Source organism: Salvelinus alpinus, chromosome 22 (genome assembly GCF_045679555.1).
Source record: "Salvelinus alpinus chromosome 22, SLU_Salpinus.1, whole genome shotgun sequence".
NCBI lineage: Eukaryota > Metazoa > Chordata > Actinopteri > Salmoniformes > Salmonidae > Salvelinus > Salvelinus alpinus.
Window position 1 is genome coordinate 24,219,174 of NC_092107.1, and position 24,182 is coordinate 24,243,355.

Sequence of the window (24,182 nt, forward strand, 5' to 3'; positions counted from 1 at the left end):
ATTCTCGTTTGGCACACTAGGACGGAAAAACCTGTCCTTGTAAATGAGGGGAAAAAAGGATTTACAGACCCCAACGTGGAGATTTGACGTTGTCTCCTCGGGCAATGGTAGAGAGAGAAATTATTCAAATGAGGTCACATCTCAGACATATTTTACTCATTTATAAAAAATATATATTTTTAGGACCTCTGGCGAACAGGAAAATGGTAAGCGCCCCAATGATAAGCACATTTCGGGATATTGTTTGACTTATCCATTGCTTTTAAAGACACCCACATTTTTGGGCTAAGAAGGTCACCAATAACTGTAAGCGTTATTACATCCAATTGATCTGTACTGCAAATTGACTTAATTATGAATGTGTTTAATTTCTCAGTGAGTCCCTACTCTCTGTTCCAGGTGGTTGTCTAATATGGACCCTGAGAAGAAAAAGAGGCCATCGCCCAGTGCAAACAGTGTTCATGTCTTAATCATCTCAGAAAAGACTGCCTCTGGGGCAAAATCCTAATCCCCTTGACTGAAACTAAACACTTTTAATATTGGGATTAAAACAGTATAAATGTATCATATTAAAGCACAGATTAGTTCAAGATGGCAATATTTATCAGGTTAAATGTTGCTAGCAGCACCAACATCAAGCAGACGGTGAGAGCTGAGTCATTAAGGATCAACGGAAGATCGATGCTCTCGGAACCTGCATGGTACCATACTGCGTCTGTAGTGTCCTAACACGAGACAGCACAACACAAACATTGCAGGGAGAGAGGGAGTTAGGCAGCCAATGAGATGGAACATTACTGGCCTGAACAGGCTAATGAGATATCCATTGTCTTTCCTTCTATAGACGTGGATCTACAGGGCAGGGGATGAGATCCTGAGATCTTAGTAGGGTCTGTAAGAGACTGGAGGATCTGATTGAACACTGAGCCCCTGGACACCTTTAATAGACATGTACTGAAATGTCCTCCACGTCTTCAGACCGAACAATACTGGAGAATCCGAACAAGTAATCTCTCAGAAGAGCAATTCTACTTTCAGCAAACACTGAAAGTTCAAATAGGGAAGGAATGTCATTTTTGTATAACTAAAACTGTCTGCTTTTATTTAATTTGTTTGTTTTTGGTGTTTACATACATTTTCTTGCTAGTTCAATACTATTGACTTGACTCTTGCCTCCATTTTGAAAGCTACAGATGTGGCACCATCCATTTTCAGTGTCATTCTCAGACAGGTCATTCAGTGTGTACTGAAGCTATTCACTTGAAATAAGTGACATCAAGATGGGCTCCTAATGCTTGGGAGGCACACAATATTACAAGTCAACGTCCCAAAACTTAATTTAACACTTAAAAGCACCAGTGACTGTGTTCCTAAGTGGCAAAACGTGTACATACTAATTTAACACAGGAACAATTAGAGGACTCATAGTAAGGTCCTCTTAGATAAAATGTAACAACTGTATTTATATAAATGTAAAAATCAAAACTAAGAATTGACTTAGGCATTGCCAATAACACCTCACTGTATGACCACTGGCATAGCACATGTTCTCTCCTGTTTTTCCATCACATGACATGGACAGTATAACGGCACATCACCAAGTTGGGTTAAACCTAACGTTGTAACCATGTTACAGTATTCACATTACCCAATGATGAGCACTTTGGCAGATGGCCATATAGTATGCTGGTTTATATAACCACAGTAGCTAACTAGTAGAGTAGGACAAAATAAAGCATTTGACATTATCCAAGCTAAAGGCACTGACAGTACAAGTCGAGATATACAGTAAAATCTGCATAAGTATCCAGGTTCACAGTGCGTATTGCCTACGTAAGTTAGATATTTGCGCTACATCTATAAGCCCAGTGCAGTGTAGAAATGTTGCTGAATACTTAACCACAGTTTCATCAGAGGTAGACAGAATCATGCTAAAATGTTTCCAAGAAACATCTGTCATTCATTAATGCGTCTATGAACTGTAGGCAAGTAAGAAGGCAAATCAAATATTAAAAAACATGAAAACTAAACTGCTTTGGACAACTACTAGCAAGATACCCCATGCTAGAACCCCAGTCTGCAACACCATTCCAGCCATGAATGCTCGATCCTAGTTTTTTGCCCTTACAAAACTGTACCATATACGGGTTGAAGTTAGTTTTGTGACAATTCTTGGCAATAGCAGGCAAAACTTAATGACAAGCACAATTTAATTGGTGTCATGCTCAGCTACACCTTCAGCTACAGTATTAAGGTTTCATGTCTGTTTCAATTTCTTCATGGATCCTTCAGTTATACCTCAAATGTAGCGGAAGACACTAATGGCAAACTATGAAAAAGGAAGATCAATGACCAGGATAGTTATGGCCTATTAACTTATCCAAAGTAGTATGAGATCAAATACGCTTTTCCCATCAGTTACTGTTCCCCCATTCGATATGGCTCCCCACAAAAATATGCTCCCCCATCAGGTCAAGTGGACATACCAACATGTAATTTCTGATCATTTCTATTCAATAGTATTGTTTCATTAAAGAAGTCAAAGCGAATGTTTTGAGATCAAACAATGTGTGTGGCTGTTAACGTTCATGTTGACCTCATCTTTAGGCTTTGGATTGCACAGCAGTACCATTAAGATCATTAGGAAAGAATCAATGTCTTCTGATCTGTTTCCATTCAAAATGTCAAGTGAAGTCTGTCTATTTATGCGAAAATCTAAATGAATATATTTATTTATGTATTTATTTGAAGTATGAATGTCCTCTTGTCAAATTGAATTATAATTGAACGTTTATTTGTCCATGTTTGCCCCCACCCCCTTTTTTCATCGCTGCCTCTCAGCCACTGAGGTTCAGAAACCACACACAGACAAGCTCTGAGGTTACATTTAAGTTCGTGGGCAACACCAAACAACTGAGACACAACATTTCATTATTTACCATTAATTCTGTATTGCTCTGACTTCAATTGCCATCAATAGCCTTCATTTTCAATTACCTTTCTTAGAATTGATTGTGTTCATTAATGTGATTTTAGGAAAAATGTTTGGGCCTGTCTAGAGAGCCCTGCAGAGATGAACCCAGAAAACACTAAGACATGAGTTATACATAATGAAAGTGCAATTTCAACTCTTCGATATTTAATGGAGCTTGCTCCTACACTGTTGTAATCACATAAATAATCATAAGTTAGCTGTAGTACTCTGACGGTACAAAACTCAAACTTCTCCTTCCATCTCTGGCTTTCTCACACTCTCACAGTTCGATCAACGAGCGATACTGTTCTGACCATCAGACACGGCTTTAATGTAATGGAACAGCCTTATCCAGTGTTTAGCTTCGTAGTGGTACATACATAATGTAACAAAGGTGATGGTTCATACAAGGCCCTAAATGCTTTCTTAGGGCAAATCACTATTTCCGCCCCTTCCTTTACCTACTTTGATCCACAGTCATCTTCCATCCTTGTGTGAATCACTTCTTCTGCATGTAACTCTAAAGGTTGTTCATTTCTCCTCAAGACTCCATCTCAGAGATACCATATGGCATTTATCAAGAAAAATAAACAACTGAAAAGTGAAGTACTTGACAAATGTCTTTGTATTTGAGAGTATCCACTGCACTGATGGTTCAGTTTAATTCACCATCACACGTCACCGGTTAATCTCAAAAGAACAATCTGTGTATTTGTTTTAATTGTCCATTCAAAGAAATACAATGTCAAGTAGATGTGTCCTTGAATCCGGACAAACACCTATACATTAAAATACCTGAAATCTCCAAATTAGTATCTCTGACACAATTCTCACAATACACATATGGAATGGTAATGCACAAACAACAAGCACAAAATAGATATTGCTGTACAGATACTGCAGTGGCCCATCATATATAATGAAGGCACAGTTACATTTACAAGCTCTAGTAGGATGCTTTATTAGTCTGGATCATTCAGAGGGTGGGGCTTCCCAACAGGAAATAAATGCCATGTGCAGTGATGTGCATCGATTCTGAGTAGCTATCTAGCTAGGTCCCTGATGGCAGGCAGTGTGTGAAAATGTGAGAGGATGGAACTCCTAACCATACCTCCATTCCACTAGGCCATCCTCACTATACGTCAACAGTCATTCCAAGGTCAGGCTTGCTGGCGAATTGGATTTTACCATCAGCTTCTAGCTCCTCAAACACAATGACCTGAGATCAACAAAAGGCTTTGAAACACAGCAGAGGTCAATACAGCCGAGGCGTGGAACCAACACGTTCAGAGGGAAGAGAAGTCGCCTGAGGACTATTCCCGCAAAGCACTGCCAAGTTCAATATCATCAAACCCACAAACTATTGACCTGTGATGTTCCTAACAGAGGCATCTGAGTGAACTCCTGTGTAGGGTGTTTTTCCAGGGAACTAGTTAGACAGAAAGGCAGTATCAGTTACGGCATCAGTATCTGATTGTTTCCTCAGTTAAGCCAAGGTCCAGGGAGGTAGAGGGTTTGCTGGGGACCGATGGACCAGTGGCGTCACAGATTCTGCCCGTTGATAAAGACCACTCCTTTACTCCAGCCCTATGAATGGAATTCACTGTAATCAGTGGCTAAAATAGAACTTGGTTCTATTTGTAACGCTTGATGAACTGCAAGTCCCGCCTCTCCCATCTCCTCATTGGTTTTTAGGAGCATGATTGAAAGATGAACTGAGGTCCACATTCTAATCCAGCTGGTTCTGGTAATGCACCTTAAAGTTGTTTGTCAACTGCCATATAAAGTCCACAGAAGAAGAAGAAGCCTGAAGGAGGAGAGATCACTAGCAACGAACTCGGTTTACCCTTGTATCTGTGGAATAATTGTCGGAGTAGAGAACCCTGTGCATTTCAGGTAAAATAACATCCCAATGTTTATATACCAGGATATAAATTAGCTAGCAACAGCAAAATAGCCAGCTAAATTGCCAATGTTTAATGCTTTTCAACCTGTCCCCAAATGAATAAGGTTGGTTCAGAGTTTGTTTTGATATTTCAACCTGCGTGTGGGTGGACAAAATTAGCTCGTGCGTGAGCGGTCTGGTCAGCTTGTCAGAGTTTAAAGTTTCTCTAGGACCTTCTTTCATCACTACGTTGGTCTCATGTGTGATATGCCTACTACACTAGCTATCAATAAATCAGAGATAGGCCTACTATACTACACATCAATAAAAAGTATGGACAGGTGGGGCTCTCTTTCATAAGCACAGACCCTGTTGGGCTGCTTTACTCACAGGCAGTCTGATGAAGGTGTCTCTGGGATGGCCGCCCACATACAGCATGCCCTGGAAGAACCCTGGGAAGGAAGGAAAGCCTCTGGGAGACAGAGTTCCACTGGCTTGCTGCACTCAGTCTGAAACATGGGAGGAGATCACCCTATTATAACACAGGAAATCACTGACTAATATGATTCCTCATTATATTTATTAATATAACGAGATCATTTGTGAGAGTGTACAATGGCATGACTTCAGTCGTGGATATATAAATGGTTTAATTCCACTTCTGATCTTCTGATGTAGTGTTGTTCTTAGTGGGCAGGCATTTTCAAGACAGCGCTAATTTCCCAGCTGATTATAATGGGTTTTTAACATGGCAGTGGGAAACCACATGAAAAATCTGTTTTTTCTGCAATCTGGCATTGTAATTCTACGCTCAGAGAGAACCAAGAAGATAATCAACAGAATCCGAGCTAGGCAGGAGCAATGACAGACTCAGAACAGAACAAATAAACATGGGGACGGAAATTGAAAGATGTTCATGATCAGTACAAACCTATTTACAAAGCCAGGCTTCATACCCAGACTATGAATGATAAAGCCTCATAGCGGGTTATTGTTCAACTCAATGTCTCCGACAAGACCTGAAAAATAAGCCAAGGCTGAAATAAGGCGTTCTTTGATTTTCTACATTGTGGTTAATTAGCTGCTTTTGAGCACCTATTCTGAAAGGATTTACCAATAGATGTGTCTAGTTATACTACCACAAGGCTATCACTGACCCAGAAACAGTAGGTAAAACTATCGAATTGCCTTTACGCTGTTCATCTTGGAGTTTACCACAGTTCACTCTCCCACAGTTCTCCACATGTAAACTCAATGTCCTCTCCCCCTTCAATGGAAAGTACATGAAATATGTGGAAACAATTGGACGTACTATCTACAGTCCACAATGCAAAGTAGACTAACTAGAGACAGTAGAGGAAACGTGGCTTTCAGTTGAACTGAAGATAATAATTGATCAAGTCCAATCTGCTGCTGTGCTATAGGACAGCATGGACTTGTTTTCCAATAACAGGCAGGTGCAAAGTTAGTGATTACGATTCTTCTTTGTTAGAACAACATTTGTCTGGAAACTTTGTTGGCTTAATCCTGGCACCTTAGTAACACACTCATTGATCAGCATTACCAGAAGCTTTCACCTCTATCATGGTGTTGAATATAAACTAGCCAGTTTAGAAAGCAGCTCAGCAGCACACCTATAGACTGAATAGAATAAAATAATGGGTTATTGTCACATACACCGGATAGCTGCAGTGAAATGTGTTGTTTTACAGAGACAGCCATAGTAGTATGGTGCCCCTTGAGCAAATTAGGGATAATTGCCTTGCTCAAGGGCACATCAGATTTTTCACCTTGTCAGCTCAGGTATTCGAAACCAGCAACCTTTCGGTTACTGGCCCAACACTATAACCGTTAGGCTACCTGTCGCCCGAAACACACTATCACTACACCTTCCCATCAGGCAGTGCAAACTCCAGCATCTTATAGTCCAGAACTCCAACAAAGAGTTAGTCCACAAACACCTAGAAGACAAGACAAGTTTATTAGTAGAAATAATTTACTGACAGTGTGTGCATCATAGGGTACTTGACATTTTCTAATATCATGACATAATTACATCATATCATGTAGCTGTGTGTCTGTACTCACCAGGGCTCTGTCTTTAACATTGTTCCTGGAGTTCAGAAGGTCTCCACTGCTGATGGTGGTCTCATATAGAGTGTAGTCATAGGACTGACCATTGCTATTGTTGACAGGAAGGTTCTCCATGTTGACTGCTTTTTGACTTCAAGGGTTACAGCAGGACAAAACAACAACAACATTCTTTCTAATTTGACATGATTATACATTACATGATACAGTGACTTCAGAAAGCATTCATACCCCTTGACTTATTCCACATTCTGTTATCTTAAAGGCTGAATTCAAAATGGATTTTCTTACCCATCTACACACAATACCCCATAATGACAAAGTGAAAACATAATTTTTGGAAATTGTTGCAAATTTAATTGAAATACAGAAATATCTCAAGTATTCACACCCCTTTGCTATGACACTCCAAATTGAGCTCCGGTGCATCCAATTTCCTACAAGTTGATTGGATTCCACCTGTGGCCAACTCAATTGTTTGGACATGATTTAGAAATAAACACACCTGTCTATATAAGATACCATGAAGTCCAAGGAACTGTCCGTAGATCTCCGATCTATGTGATGAGGCATATATCTGGGGGAGGGTATAAAACAATTTCTAGAGTGTTGAAAGTTTCTAAGAGCACAGTGGTGTCCATCATTGGGAAATGGAAAAATATGGAACTACCCAGACTCTGCCTAGAGCTGGCCGTCTGACCAAACTGAGCAACCGAGCAAGAAGGACCTTGGTCAGGGAGGTGACCAAGAACCAAATGAACACTCTGACAGAACTACAGAGTTCCTTGGCTGAGATGGAAGAACCTGCCAGAAGGACAACAGTCTCTACAGCACTTTAAAAATCTGGGCTTTATGGGAGAGTGGCCAGACGGATACCACTCCTGAGAAAAAGGCACATGACAGCAAGCCTGGAGTTTTCAAATAGGCACGTGAAATACTCAGAGCATAAGGCAAAAGATTATATGGTCTGATGAGACAAAAATGTTACTCTTTGACCTGAATGCAAAGCGCTATGTGTGGAGAAAACCAGGTACAGCTCATCACCCGTCTAACTTATCCCTACCGTGAAGCACCGTGGTGGCAGCATCATTCTATGGGGATGCTTTTCAGCGGCAGGGACTGGGAGACTGGTAAGGGCAGAGGGAACAATGAATGGAGCCAAACACAGGCACATCCTTGATGAGAACCTGTTTCAGAGTGTAAACAACCTTAAACTGGTGCAAAGATTTACATTCCAACAGGACAATGACCCCAAACATACAGCTAAAGCAACGCTGGAATGGCTTCAGAACAAGAATGTGAAAGGCCTTGAGTGGCCCAGACAAAGCCCAGAATTGAATCCCATTGAAAATCTGTGGAAAGACTTGAAGATTGCCGTTTACACCACTCCCGATCGCACTTAACAGAGCTTGAGAAACTCTGCAAGGAAGAATTGGAGAAAATCCCCAAATCCAGATGTGTACAAAGCTGATACTGACATACCAAAGACGACTCAAAGCTGTAATCGCCACCAAAACTGCATCTACAAAGTACTGACTCAGGTTTTTTTCCCCCACCTTTATTTATCCAGGTAGGCCAACTGTGACCTGGCCAAGATAAAGCAAAGCAGTGCGACAAAAACAACACAGAGTTACACATGGGAATGTGTAACTCATCTGAATACTTATGCAAATTTGATAAATTACATTTTCAATAAATTTGCTAAAATTTCTAAAAACTATTTTCTCACCCATCAACACACAACTCATTATGGGTTCTTGTGTGTAGATGGGTGAGATAAACAATATATTTAAATCAATTTGGAATTCAGGCTGTAACACAACAAAATGTGGAATAAGTCAAAGGGTATGAATACTTTCTGAAGGCACTGTATATTTAATATAAAGGTCAAGCTCTATTTTTAGACAGCCAATTACCATAAATCTGAAATAAAAAAATTCTACAAGTGTGTCTGGATCTAGATGTTGTGAAAATAATTGTTGTCTCAGAAGGGAGCAAATTACAGCAGCGGCTAGTGAATAATTAATGGTTTAAGCAAGTACCAGACGTGCTGCTGCATCTGCCCACAAAATAAAAAATGAAGAGAGCATGTAAGGAGGTCTAGGGATACAGTATACAACCAATTCTAGTGATACAGTATACAACCAATTCTAGGGATACAGTATACAACCAATTCTAGGGATACAGTATACAACCAATTCTAGGGATACAGTATACAACCAATTCTAGGGATACAGTATACAACCAATTCTAGGGATACAGTATACAACCAATTCTAGGGATACAGTATACAACCAATTCTAGCGGCTCACCTTCTCAGTAAACTGCAGGCTCTCCCATAGTGACAGATGCTGCTGAATGATGACAGGCTCATACACTCTCCTGGCCTGGAGAGAGGAAACCTCAGGAAGCTTCTCACCTGAGCAGGGGCGCCGCCAGGGATTTTGGGCCCCTTGAAAATATATCACATTGGGCCACACCACAACAGGCCACACCAACCCTGCGCAATTGCTGTAACCACACACCTCCAGAACCCAATCGACCCATTCAAAGCTTTAAATAACTACCTTTGCAGGCTTGCAACTCTCTTGTAGTCCAATATTTACTGTATGATATTTACTGACAGTGAGCTGTGAAAATATAACACTGTGCAGACATGCATGCAACATTCTGCATACAGTGGAATTCACTATTTGATGCAAGACTGATAACCTCTATAAGAAATGTGCTAAAGGCCTTTTACAGTCTAATTGTAATTGTAATGGTAAAATTCTTGAATTGAAAATTCTTTTAACATGAATGACTTAAATTCTCTTAACATGAATGACTTAAATTCTCTTAACATGAATGACTTAAAACAAATATAACTTAAATATATATTAAACTCCTCAATTAAAATAAATTAACATTAATCATCTATAGAATGATATAACAAACAAAATTAAATCAGCAGCAGACTTTTAAACTAAGTATACATACCAACTAGAAAATAAGCAGCTGTAAAAGTGGAAATTGAAAACGAAATGGAAATGAAAAGGCCTGATGGTGGCGCTAGAGGAAAGGTCAAGTGGTCACCAAATCAATAGGTGTCTTCCACTTGGGGTCTTGATTGTGCACAACAATTGTTATGGCAATCCAGCCATTACTTTGAGATATATCTTGTTCTCAGCCTGTGGGCATCATATGTGTAGTGATCCAATATCCATAGCCATGCCATTTAACATTTATCACTGGGCCTTGCTCAGCCTTACTCACCAAGAGCCCAGCGCCAAGCCTTCTTGCTAGCAACGTCACTGATCAAGTCTTTGAAGTCCAGCTTTCTAGCTAACTGACTTTCAATGGACCGCAAAGCCTGTCCTTGGACATACTGGACCTCAAATAGTTCCAGTTTAAGCTTACTGAAAGTTCTCTCGCCACCAGCAGTCACAGGCAGTGTGCAAAATATAAGTAAAGCAATGCACACTTCTCCAAAAATGCTTTGCAGCTGCATCTTACAAATTGCATTCAGGAGACCAAGAGGGGACAAGTTAGGGGGGAAAGTTGCAGCATACAGTGTTCAGGTGTCTTACTTCATTTTGAAACTCAGGTGTAAGATCTCTGGAATACTTCATGATCAGTGTTTGGCACACAGAAGGGACTTTATCCTCACTAATCTGCCCAACTTTCAGAACAGAAAATTCTTCAACAATTTTTGCAGTGGTGTGGAACCTAGTGTCCAAGTCACTTATGTTGTCCATAGCAGTAAAAAACACTGTTCCGAAACACCGTTGCTGCACTGTCCTGAGCTGTCTCCTCTTCAGAGGTCTCATCATGGAATCTCTTCCTTTTCCTCTGGCGGCTGTGTTCCTTGCTAAATTGAGGTGGAACATCCATTTGCGTAGCAATCAGTGTTGCCTCAGACAGGAGAGACTCCCATCCATCTCTAAGAGCCTGCATCTCTTCATTTAAGTCTCTAATATTGGCTGCCTCTGTGTCAAGTGAGATTTTTCCTGACTGGAGAATCACATTCCTGTCCTCAATGCATTGCAGTACCTGCAATTATGCAAACTGACATGTCATTCAACACAATGCTGCTCACCTCCTTCAGTTGGGAGTAGGGCTGGTTCAGAGGTATGGGGATGGGGAGACAGGGCTGCTGAGCCTGAAGCTGCATCTGTTAGCACCAGGCAGGGACAACTGATTTAGTAGGAATAGCTTGCTAAAAGTTTGCCTGCATTGATTAAATGCCAGCTAAAAACACTCAGAATTTTCTGTGAAGATATTCAGGTTAGGGCGCAAAAGTAGCCTATTTCACTATGGACCAATACAGAGGCTCTCTGGATGTTTACTTTTTTGCCAAAAACAAGAAAATAGTACATTGTAAATAAAATATTAATGATAATAGGTTAATAATTTAATATTGTTCTAATAATTTTGTAGGGCCCCTGTCAGTCACAGTCACCCCTCTTATATCAGCAAGCTAGCACTCAGATGGGAGGGGTGGGAATAATTTAGGCGTGTCCTTAAAACATGATCAAAAGTGCAAATTTCAGGCACCGCTGGTAGGGATATTTACAATCAACCCAAAGCAGATTTTAGTTGTAATGCAGATGGTTATGGCATGAATTGACAGCGGAACGCAGCCTGTCCAGCCGTGACGCACACTGCCTATATGCGCATGGAACAAGAGTAGTCGAATGTGTTTTTGGTGCCTGTATACTTCGTACAGTATTTAGAAACATAAAAACTCATGCTTTTTCGCTATTTAGTTTTATTTGGGTAAAAACCAAGCATAGCTTCCCCTCTTCTCAATTAAGGCTTTTTTTTCCTGCCCAATGCAATCGCGAAGTAGTCAACTGTCGATAAAGGGTTTGGCTCCTGAGACCACTTGGAAAAAAATCTTAATCACCAAAGCATTATTAAAATATAAAGTTTGAGAGGAGTAAAACACTGAGCTGACATTCCCTTTTTATCTATGCATTGTAGGCAGGCCCACATTATTTTAGCCATGCAGGTCCCGTTTTGGCATGCGTAAAAACCCCTCCATGTAGGCTACTTTTCATGCCCATCAGGAAACGAGAGATGAGAACCTCAGGTAAATACCGGTGAAACTCATATTTAGAAGTTATCTGTAACATGTAACAATTGTTTGTTGTCCGTTTCATACAGTATGTTCAAAACCCAAGCCCTCCCTTAGGACTACTATAACTGCTGGTTCAACAGCAATGAGTGTCGTTTTATCCTGGTGATTTTATGATATCAATTCATTTTACATGTATTTATTTATTGTTGTTAAAATAAAAAAGATTAGTTGTAATAAAATGTTACGAAAAACAAACAATCTTATTAGAAGGATTCACCTTCCTGGTTTTATGGTTACAACGTCCGTAGCGCGCATGCAATGCAACTTCTGGATATGTGTGAACGCGATGTGATCTGTAAAATGGTTTCGATTATGTTCATGAATAATAAGCCTATTTGGAGGCAGTTTAACGGTGAGTGGACATTCCCCCTTTCTCTTTATATTGGATCTTTGTCCAGCTCCTGTGAAAAGTTTGGATGTGCGTAAAACTCTCCATAGAATGCGTTGTTTTAATATTATATGCCCACAGGGAGACATTATGTTGCCTTTAAGTGTATCTATTGATAACAACTTGTTGTTTTGTTTAGAATTTGATTCGAATTATTCGTTCTCTTTTTAGGCCTAATAAATAATTAAATTAATCTTGCTTATTGACAATGTTTGGCATGTCCATGCTCAGACAAAATGCAATGTACAGTAGGCCTAGCCTCTATATCAGTGTGAATGCTACTGAAGCCATGCAATTACTTAGAACAATGTGTACTGCAAATGGGTTCAAGTTAATTAACGTATTTAGCAAAGATAGGTCTACATTTTGTTATTTCGTTTCTGTAAGCCATTTAACAAACTATAACGGACTAACATTGGAATTGATTCCAAGGTAATACATAAAATACCGTAGATATGCAACTTAAAGCAACCACATATTTCCCCATGGAGCACGTTCTGAGCAACTGCGCCAATAATAGTAATAGTGAAAATAGCAAAAATACCACTGAACCTATAGCGCTACCGCCTACCCTTAGATTTACCATTGCCTTAGGTTTGTTAAAATAGAGCCCCTAACTGTTAGCTATATATTGAAAATGAACTGTTTATTCAGACTGAGCGGTTGCTAGGTAACAATATATATGATCAGTTACAAGACAATTGCATCTATTTATTTTTGTCACAACATAATCATTTCATATGATCATTTTGACCTCTGCATAAAAGTGGTATGTGACAAATGACAACTCCAGATCAATACAGAAGTGGAAAACATCTGTGACTCAGGAAATAACCCATGCTTTTAAGATCATTTCTGGGAAAGCATCTGAGCTTGACAGCAGCTGGTAGTACATCACACAATCATACCCATCCTCCCTTTTCCAACTGTTTGAGGTGATTGTTGCTGCTTTCTAAGAGATGTCCTCCAGCACTCTTTAAGGTGTTGAAGCACTGAGAAACCTGCAGCCACTCGGGGTTACTGGTGGAAAGTGCTCCCCTCCCAATATGTTCAAAAGTGGATAATGGGTGGCAGAAATCACCTAGCCCTGAAATGGCATTCTGTGTTTACAAGCAGAGTATTTCTATGGAGCAAATTGTAGTTTCACACTCTTGTTGTTGTTTGATATTGTGTGAGCTGCCTGACAAAGTTATCTTCAGCTGCAGGTATATAAACTTGAAACATTCATGTTATTGGATTCTACAGTGGATTGGTATTTTGGGAAAAGTGTATTAAGATTTAGCTAAATTTAAAGAATGTTGTGCAATTTGGACTGCCTGCCACATGCATAATCACATCTTATTACCTTGGCTTTTAACCACTGCTCTGTCAAATATTAAAGAAGTCTCAAGGTATTGCTCACCTGAGGTAGAGTACCATATGATAAGCTGTAGACCACACGATCTACCAAGAGAGTTCTCATCTATATTATTCGTAGCAGTCTATTTACCCCCACAGACCGATGCTGGCACTAAGACCACACTCATCGAGCTGTATAAGGTCAAAAGCAAACAAGAAAATGCTCATCCAGAAGTGGCGCTCCTAGTGGCCGGGGACTTTAATGCAGGCAAACTTAAAATAAGTTTTACCAAATTTTTACCAGCATGTCACATATGCAACCAGATATTTTTTTTTTTACTCTAGACCACCTTTACTCCACACACAGAAACGTGTACAAAGCTCTCCCCCGCCCTCCATTTGGCAAATCTGACCATAATTCTAGCCTCCTGATTCCTGCTTACAAGCAAAAACTAAAAGCAGGAAGTAGCAGTGACTCGCTCAATATGGAAGTGGTCAGATGACGCGGATGCTACGCTACAGGACTGTTTTGCTAGCACAGACTGGAATATGTTCCGGGATTCATCCAATGGCATTGAGGAGTATACCACCTCAGTTATCGGCTTCATCAATACATGCATCGATGACGTCGTCCCCACAGTGACCGTACGTACATATCCCAACCAGAAGCCATGGAATACAGGCATCGAGCTAAAGGCTAGAGCTGAAAGCGGGACACTAATCCGGATGCTTATAAGAAATCCCGCTATGCCCTTAGACGAACCATCAGACAAGCAAAGCGTCAATACAGGATTAAGATTGAATCCTACTACACAGGCTCTGACGCTCGTCGGATGTGGCAGGGCTTGAAAACTATTACGGACTACAAAGGGAAACCCAGACGCGAGCTGCCCAGTGACGCGAGCCTACCATATGAGCTAAATGCCTTTTATGCCCGCTTCAAGGCAAGCAACACTGAAGCATGCACGAGAGCACCAGCTGTTCTGGATGACTGTATGATAACGCTCTCGATAGCCGATGTGAGCAAGACCTTTAAACAGGTCAACATTCACAAAGCCGCGGGGCCAGATGGATTACCAGGATGTGTACTCAAAGCATGCGCTGACCAACTGGCAAGTGTCTTCACTGACATTTTCAACCTCTCCCTGACCGAGTCTAATACCTACATGTTTCAAGCAGACCACCATAGTCACTGTGCCCAAGGAAGCGAAGGTAACATGCTTAAATGATTACCGCCCCGTAGCACTCATGTCGGTAGCCATTAAGTGCTTTGAAACTATGCAGTATTATGTTTTTTTACGTGTTATTTCTTACATTGGTACCCCAGGTAATCTTAGGTTTCATTACATACAGTCGGGAGGAACTACTGAATATAAGAGCAACGTCAACTCACTATCATTACGACCAGGAATACGACTCTCCCGAAGCGGATCCTGTGTTTTGCCTTCCACCCAGTACAATGGATCGGATCCCAGCCGGCGACCCTAAACAACAACGCCATAAAAGGGGCAAACGAAGCGGTCTTCTGGTCAGGCTTCGGAGACGGGCACATCGCGCTCCACTCCCTAGCATACTACTCGCCAATGTCCAGTCTCTTGACAACAAGGTTGATGAAATCCGAGCAAGGGTAGCATTCCAGAGAGACATCAGAGACTGTAACGTTCTTTGCTTCACGGAAACATGGCTCACTCGAGAGATGCTAACGGAGTCGGTGCAGCCAACTGGTTTCTTCACGCATCACGCCGACAGAAACAAACATCTTTCTGGTAAGAAGAGGGGCGGGGGGGTATGCCTTATGATTAACGAGACGTGGTGTGATCATAACAACATACAGGAACTCAAGTCATTCTGTTCACCTGACTTAGAATTCCTCACAATCAAATGTCGACCGCATTATCTACCAAGGGAATTCTCTTCGATTATAATCACAGCCGTATATATTCCCCCCCAAGCAGACACATCGATGGCCCTGAACGAACTTTATCTGACTCTATATAAACTGGAAACCACACACCCTGAGGCTGCATTCACCGTAGCTGGGGATTTTAACAAGGCTAATCTGAAAACAAAACTCCCTAAATTCTATCAGCATATCGATTGTGCTACCAGGGCTGGTAAAACCCTGGATCATTGTTATTCTAACTTCCGCGACGCATATAAGGCCCTCCCCCGCCCTCCTTTCGGAAAAGCTGACCACGACTCCATTTTGTTGCTTCCAGCCTACAAACAGAAACTAAAACAAGAAGCTCCCGCGCTCAGGTCTGTTCAACGCTGGTCCGACCAATCTGATTCCACGCTTCAAGACTGCTTCGATCACGTGGATTGGGATATGTTCCGCATTGCGTCCAACAACAACATTGACGAATACGCTGATTCGGTGAGCGAGTTCATTAGGAAGTGCATTGACGATGTCGTACCCACAGCAACGAATAAAACATTCCCAAACCAGAAACCGTGGATTGACGGCAGCATTCGCGTGAAACTGAAAGCGCGAACCACTGCTTTTAACCAGGGCAAGGTGACCGGAAACATGACCGAATACAAACAGTGTAGCTATTCCCTCCGCAAGGCAATCAAACAAGCTAAGTGCCAGTATAGAGACAAAGTAGAGTCGCAATTCAACAGCTCTGACACAAGAGGTATGTGGCAGGGTCTACAGTCAATCACGGATTACAAAAAGAAAACCAGCCCCGTCGCGGACAAGGATGCCTTGCTCCCAGATAGACTAAATAACTTTTTTGCTCGCTTTGAGGACAATACTGTGCCACTGACACGGCCCGCTACCAAAACCTGCGGGCTCTCCTTCACTGCAGCCGAGGTGAGTAAAACATTTAAACATGTTAACCCTCGCAAGGCTGCAGGCCCAGACAGCATTCCCAGCCTGGTCCTCAGAGCATGTGCAGACCAGCTGGCTGGTGTGTTTACGGACATATTCAATCAATCCTTATCCCAGTCTGCTGTTCCCACATGCTTCAAGAGGGCCACCATTGTTCCTGTTCCCAAGAAAACTAAGGTAACTGAGCTAAACAACTACCGCCCCGTAGCACTCACTTCCGTCATCATGAAGTGCTTTGAGAGACTAGTCAAGGACCATATCACCTCCACCCTACCTGACACCCTAGACCCACTCCAATTTGCTTACCGACCCAATAGGTCCACAGACGACGCAATCGCAACCACACTGCACACTGCCCTAACCCATCTGGACAAGAGGAATACCTATGTGAGAATGCTGTTCATCGACTACAGCTCAGCATTTAACACCATAGTACCCTCCAAACTCGTCATCAAGCTCGAGACCCTGGGTCTCGACCCCGCCCTGTGCAACTGGGTACTGGACTTCCTGACGGGCCGCCCCCAGGTGGTGAGGGTAGGTAACAACATCTCCACCCCGCTGATCCTCAACACTGGGGCCCCACAAGGGTGCGTTCTGAGCCCTCTCCTGTACTCCCTGTTCACCCACGACTGCGTGGCCATGCACGCCTCCAACTCAATCATCAAGTTTGCGGACGACACTACAGTGGTAGGCTTGATTACCAACAACGACAGGGAGGAGGTGAGGGCCCTCGGAGTGTGGTGTCAGGAAAATAACCTCACACTCAACGTCAACAAAACAAAGGAGATGATTGTGGACTTCAGGAAACAGCAGAGGGAGCACCCACCTATCCACATCGACGGGACAGTAGTGGAGAGGGTAGTACGTTTTAAGTTCCTCGGTGTACACATCACGGACAAACTGAATTGGTCCACCCACACAGACAGCGTTGTGAAGAAGGCGCAGCAGCAGGCTGAAGAAATTTGGCTTGTCACCAAAAGCACTCTTCTACAGATGCACAATCGAGAGCATCCTGTCGGGCTGTATCACCGCCTGGTACGGCAACTGCTCCGCCCACAACTGTAAGGCTCTCCAGAGGGTAGTGAGGTCTGCACAACGCATCACCGGGGGCAAACTACCTGCCCTCCAGGACACCTACACCACCCAATGTCACAGGGAGGCCATAAAGATCATCAAGGACAACAACCACCCGAGCCACTGCCTGTTCACCCCGCTATCATCCAGAAGGCGAGGTCAGTACAGGTGCATCAAAGCAGGGACCGAGAGACTGAAAAACAGCTTCTATCTCAAGGCCATCAGACTGTTAAAACTTCTTAGGGATAGGGGGCGACATTTTCACTTTTGGATGAATTGGTGCCCAAATTAAACGGCCTCGTACTCTGTCCTAGATCATATGATATGCATATTATTACTATTGGATAGAAAACACTCTGAAGTTTCTAAAACTGTTTGAATTATATCTGTGAGTAAAACAGAACTCATATGGCAGGCAAACTTCCAAACAGGAAGTGAAAATTCTGAAATGGGTCACTGTGAAAGGCATCGCCTATTCAAATGCCTTATATTTATGGATCTGTATGCACTTCATACGCCTTCCACTAGATGTCAACAGGCAGTAGAACGTGGAATGAAGCGTCTAGCCTGATGTGGGACCGAATGAGAGCCTTTGGAGTGACAGGTCAGGCATATTGCCAGTCCTTGCCACGCACACTGGGAATGTCATGTCCTTGTCTGCAATGCGTTATATAGACATGAAGAAATGCTCCGTCTGGGACGTTATTGGATATATATGAGAAACACATCCTGAAGATTGATTCTCAACTGAGTTTGACCAGTTTATTCGATTTGTAATATCACTTTTTGAAGTTTTCGTTCATTAGCGTAAAGTTCTATGGACACATGTACTACACATGCTAGCCAAAGTTGCTAATTTGACAGAAGTAATGGACATTATAAAACAAAAAAACAATTTATTGTGGAACTAGGATTCCTGGCACTGCATTCTGATGATCATCAAAGGTAAGGGAATATTTATGATGTAATTTCGTATTTCTGTTGACTCCAACATGGCGGAGAATGGCTGAGCGCTGTCTCAGATTATTGCATGCTGTGCTTTTTACTAAAGTTATTTTTTTTAAATCTAACACAGCAGTTGCATTAAGAACCAGTGTATCTTTAATTATATGTACAACATGTATTTTTCATCAAAGTTTTATGATGAGTATTTCTGTATTTCACGTTGCTCTCTGTAATTATTCTGGCTATTTTAGAGCCATTTCTGAACATGGCGCCAATGTAAAACCATGATTTGTGGCTATAAATACGCACATAATCGAACAAAACATAAATGTATTGTATAACATGATGTCATATGACTGTCATCTGATGAAGTTGTTCAAAGGTTAGTGATTAATTTTATCTCTATTTGTGGGTTTTGTGAAAGCTATCTTTGCTGTGAAAAAATGGCTGTGTTTTTTGGGATATGGTGGTGAGCTAACATAAATATAGGTTGTGTTTTCGCTGTAAAACATTTTAAAAATCGGACATGTTGGCTGGATTCACAAGATTTTTATCTTTCATTTGCTGTATTGGACTTGTGATTTCATGAAATTATATTATATAAACAGCCACCACTAACATTTAGTGGCCGCTGCCAACATACTGACTCAACTCCAGCCACTTTAATAATGGGAATTGATGGAAATGTATGTAAAAATGTATCACTAGCCACTTTAAACAATGCCACTTAATATAATGTTTACATACCCTACATTACTCATCTCATATGTACATGTATATACTGTACTCTATATCATCTACTGCATCTTGCCATCTTTATGTAATACATGTATCACAAGCCACTTTAAACTATGCCACTTTATGTTTATATACCCTACATTACTCATCTCATATGTATATACTGTACTCTATACCACCTACTGCATCTTGCCTATGCCGTTCTGTACCATCACTCATTCATATATATTTATGTACATATTCTTTATCCCTTTACACTTGTGTGTATAAGGTAGTAGTTGTGGAATTGTTAGGTTAGATTACTCGTTGGTTATTACAAATACAATTTGATTTGATTTGAAAGGCTGGTCATGGCTCACATCAACAGCATCCTCCCGGATGTCCTAGACCCACTCCAATTTAAATACCGCCCCAACAGATCCACAGATAACGCAATCTCAATCGCACGCCACACTGCCCTTTCCCACCTGGACAAAAGGAACACCTATGTGAGAATGCTGTTCATTGACTACAGCTCAGCGTTCAACACCATAGCGCCCACGAAGATCATCAATAAGCTAAGGACCCTGGCACTAAACACCTCACTCTGCAACTGGATCCTGGACTTCCTGACAGGCTTCCCCCAAGTGGTAAGGGTAGGCAACAACACCTCTGCCACGCTGATCCTCAATACTGGGGCCCCTCAAGGGTGTATACTTAGTCCCCTCCTGTACTCCCTGTTCATCCACAACTGTGTGGCCAAACACGACTTCAATACTATCATTAAGTTTGCAAAGACAACAGTGGTAGGCCTGATCACCGACAACGATGAGACAACCTATAGGGAGGAGGTCAGAGACCTGGCAGTGTGGTGCCAGTACAACAACCTCTCCCTCAATGTGAGCAAGACAAAGGAGCTGATCGTGGACTACAGGAAAAGGCAGGCCGAACAGGCCCACAATAACATCAACGGGGCTGTAGTGGAGCAGGTCGAGAGTTAAGTTCCTTGGTGTCCACATCATCAAACTATCATAGTCCAAAACACACCAAGATACTCGTGAAGAGGGCACGACAACACCTATTCCCCAGTCACCCAAGTCATAGACTGTTTTATCTGCTACAAGCGGTACCGGAGCACCAAGTCTAGGACCAAAAGGCTCCTTAACAGCTTCTACCCCCAAGCTATAAGACTGCTGAACAATTAATCAAAATGCCACCGGACTATTACATTGACCCCGCCCGCCTCCATTTGTTTTGTACACTGCTGCTCCTCGCTGTTTATTATCTATGCATAGTCACTTCACCTGTACCCCCGCACACTGACTCGGTATCGTTACCCCCTGTTTATAGCCTCGTTATTGTTATATTATTGTGTTACTTTTTATATATTTTTTACTTTAGTTTATTTGGTAAATATTTTCTTAACTCTTCTTGAACTGCACTGTTGGTTAAGGGCTTGTAAGTAAGCATCTCACAGTAAGGTCTATGCTTGTTGTATTCGGCGCATGTGACAAATAAAGTTTGATTTGCTCCGACAGCATCTATGTCCTTTTTGAAGAACAAGACTATTTAATGTTGTTATTAAACCAAGTGTTAGATATTCAATTGAAAGTATTCTCCTTCTATTCATGGACAATTATTATAGACAATGTTTTAGTCTGTGACCACAGGTTACGCATTCCTCACAAAACTCATATGAGATGAGAGCCAAACAATAGCAGATATCAAGTAGGTTCTAAATACAGAATTAGGTGTACTTGTACATTCAGGTCCCTGATGCTATAGAAACAGGAGATAGGCTCCTGTTGAGCCATGCCGGCTCGCAAAAGCCATGGCTCGTGTAAGGCTGCTTACTTACACAGGGTATGCATGACTCATGAGCTGAGAGCCAAACAGCAAATATCAAGTAGGATCTAAATACAGTATTAGGTAATGTATATGTGGTGCTGAATAGAACATAGGCACTCTCCTACGCTTTAGTGCTTGCTCTCATCCAGGCCAATGCTCATTGTTCTACATACTACACAATGTAAGGATGAAACGCGTTAAGATAGCCCTGAAGATCTTAGTTTACCGGGAGCCTAGGCTGGATACGTGTAAACTTGTTCTGACTGTATGTTTGATGGGTGGGAGATGTTCCTAAACCGTTAATCTGATGCCCCCTCCTATTCTTACTGTACTATAGTCCTCGGGGGGGTCCACCAAACCCAGCATCAATCTCACACATACTCATCTCTGATTGGGCAAGACAGACTCAATGTTCCCCATAGGGCCTTACTAAGTGACTTTGGAGAACGATACAAAGAAGAGCCCCTCACGGCAACACTCACTGTGGTAGCGGCTCAATACATTCCTCAGAAGAGTGTACTTGGTGGTGTAATCCCCTGCCTCAGATAATGGAGCATCGTAATCTGAAAAGATAATGCCACTATCAGAACGGCACGAGGAGCGAGAGGCGGGGATACCTCCTCCCGTGTCCGATGAGTTTCTCTCTGCTCCAATCAAACATCTCAAGCCAGCAGGAGACATATTTTGTGGTTATCTTGACATATGCGGCTGCAGGAGTTTGGATGGAGGCAAGAGGCAGTCGAGGAAATAAAATGTAAATAGAGACTACTGTTAAACTTGAAGGTCAAAGAGCAGGTGCCAATGTGCCACTGTTACTAATGTTTGACATCAACGTCATTCTCCTCTGAGGAGCAAGGTCATTACAGTGTCAACAGTCGCAAAGAGGATATAAAACCCATCATGCCATCTTTCATTTACATTTCCCATGCATTTTATTAGCTGATAAATTAATTATGCAGTGAGTGTTAAAATGCAGCCTGAGGTCAAGCGCTGTGGAGGAGTGACAGCACCATCTACTGGCCTTTACTAACAGTACAGTGACAGTATATTACTGTAACCCTGCTTGTATAACTGGCTGGTGTAAAGTCTTTATCAGAGTTATGTTTCAATAAAGCGAAATAACAAGGTCAACTATGAGAACACATTGATTATAAAACAAGTGGACAGCAAGTAATATAAAGATGCAAATAGAATGTACCATAGCTTGTTACCATTGGCTTAGGCATGGGTGTGGCAATTGCAAAGGCCCCGTTCATGAAGCCAAAATGTGTTCCTCCGTGGAACATGTAGAGATTGATTGATGCATCCTCTTTCAGGATTTCTGTCACAATAGCAACCATGTCTGCCAAACAGAGGGTAACAAATGAGAACTCACTACTGGTGGGTATAGAGACAGAGTAAGAGATTTATCATATCCATTGCTATAAACTCTACCTCTATATACAAGAGCTGTGGCAGGTAGCCCAATGTAAAACAAAAAGTATGATAACATTTGACAAGCAACCGACCTCGTTCCAAGCATCCTATTGCCCGTAAATTCAGTTCAATTGCAATATGGAATAAAACCCTGCCACACCTTATTACATTTAACTATAACTCATTGTAGGGACAACCAGATCCCCATTCAAAATCACCTCCTTCACCATACTGATAAGCTACACATATTGCATAGAACAGTGGTTCCCAAACTGTTGGGCGTGTTTTGTTAAGGAACTCAGTCCGGCTTTAAACTTACTCTTGAAAGTCATAATACTAGAATGCACAAGGTGCAAATTCGAAATTGGGTAAAACATTTTTTTAAAGTGTGTTAAAAACTGATAAATGTTCTTTACACCTTGTCATGACGTTGCCCTCTTTGGGTACCACGAGCACCATCCCCCTCTCTCTGTCTCCTACACCCAGGCTGCTGCGACCTCAGGTCGTAAATTCCTGGAGGAGATTATCTCCTCATGGCCACAGTATAGAGAGAGAGTGAGTTTTCATAGAGAGAACAAAGGAATTTCTTCCACCTCACAGAACTGGAGGTCCGAACAGTTCTGTGAGGTGGAGGAAATTACGTTCTGGAGAACGTATAAAAGATCGGTGAAGAATCCAGCTACGAACTGGTCCGGTTGGTACAATTTTGTGAAACTCATGGGAGACAATACGGCCACATTACCATAATGCTGTTTATACAATAGCCTCAGATATGAGGCTTACATCTAATTGTTGTATAAGATGAATGAGTGAGGAAGATACTGTTTGTGAAATTGTGTAATGTGATTTTGGACTGTTTAATGAAGGAAACTCCAATTCCCTTTGGAGTTTAACTAAATCAGAGGACCACCCATGAGCACAGTTATGGTCTTGCGTCCTGGGACAGGCCCTTTTCTGCTCTTCCGAATAAAACCCCCACACGGGTTTTCTATCACGAGACCAGCTTACGAGAGGGCCAAGGTTTGAGAGGAGACCATAAACCTAAGGTTTGAGTAGATGGCTGAATCTTTTAACCACACCAAGTGGTTAAACTCTTAGACTATCGATACCGACAGAATAAAAACAAGTCTTTGATATTAATTACTAGTCTGCAGCTAGGAATTCGGTATCATTGAACGCGAAGACCGACAACCGGCGAAACATATATTCTATAACGACATGAATGAAGGTCACTCTGAACTATCCATTCTAACCACGACAGAGACAGAGAGGGCGGACAAACTCTCCAACAGAAACAAACTTTTCAACAGAGATCCCGACGACACACTGAGCGTAAATATATATAGTGATTGCAATTATTCCCAAATGAGTGAGCGTTCATGTGCAAAAGATTAGCATTTCAATTGTTATAATTATCAACTTTGTAGTGTCTCATCTCAGTTGACCCCCACTTCCCTTTTTGTCCACCAAGCCCACTAGGGAAATGCCGTTATCATTTCCTTGTAACTATCTACTGTTTATTTATGCATTTCTGTGAATTACTTAGTT

General features: G+C 41.8%; 2 protein-coding genes across 8 annotated transcripts in view; one reads left to right on the top strand and one right to left on the bottom strand.

The window, feature by feature from the left end:
• Positions 1-3,580, top strand: part of LOC139549294 (galactosylgalactosylxylosylprotein 3-beta-glucuronosyltransferase 1) — a 115,257-nt gene extending 111,677 nt beyond the window's left edge. For 4 of the 6 annotated variants that reach the window (XM_071359592.1, XM_071359589.1, XM_071359591.1 and 1 more), the window contains exons 7-8: positions 1-107; positions 400-3,580. In XM_071359592.1, the coding sequence (XP_071215693.1) occupies positions 1-87 (87 nt within the window). In that variant the 3' untranslated portion in view covers positions 88-107; positions 400-3,580. The other 2 variants (XR_011669859.1, XM_071359590.1) reach the window with 2 other exon arrangements.
• Positions 3,411-24,182, bottom strand: part of LOC139549296 (beta-galactosidase-1-like protein 3) — a 27,117-nt gene continuing 6,345 nt past the window's right edge. The window contains exons 7-10 of one of the 2 annotated variants that reach the window (XR_011669860.1): positions 9,263-11,103; positions 6,948-7,083; positions 5,250-6,820; positions 3,411-4,781 (exon numbers count right to left, since the gene is read on the bottom strand). The gene's annotated coding sequence lies outside the window, so the exon portion shown is untranslated. The remainder of the gene's footprint in view (positions 4,782-5,249; positions 6,821-6,947; positions 7,084-9,262; positions 11,104-24,182) is intronic. The other variant, XM_071359593.1, reaches the window with a different exon arrangement.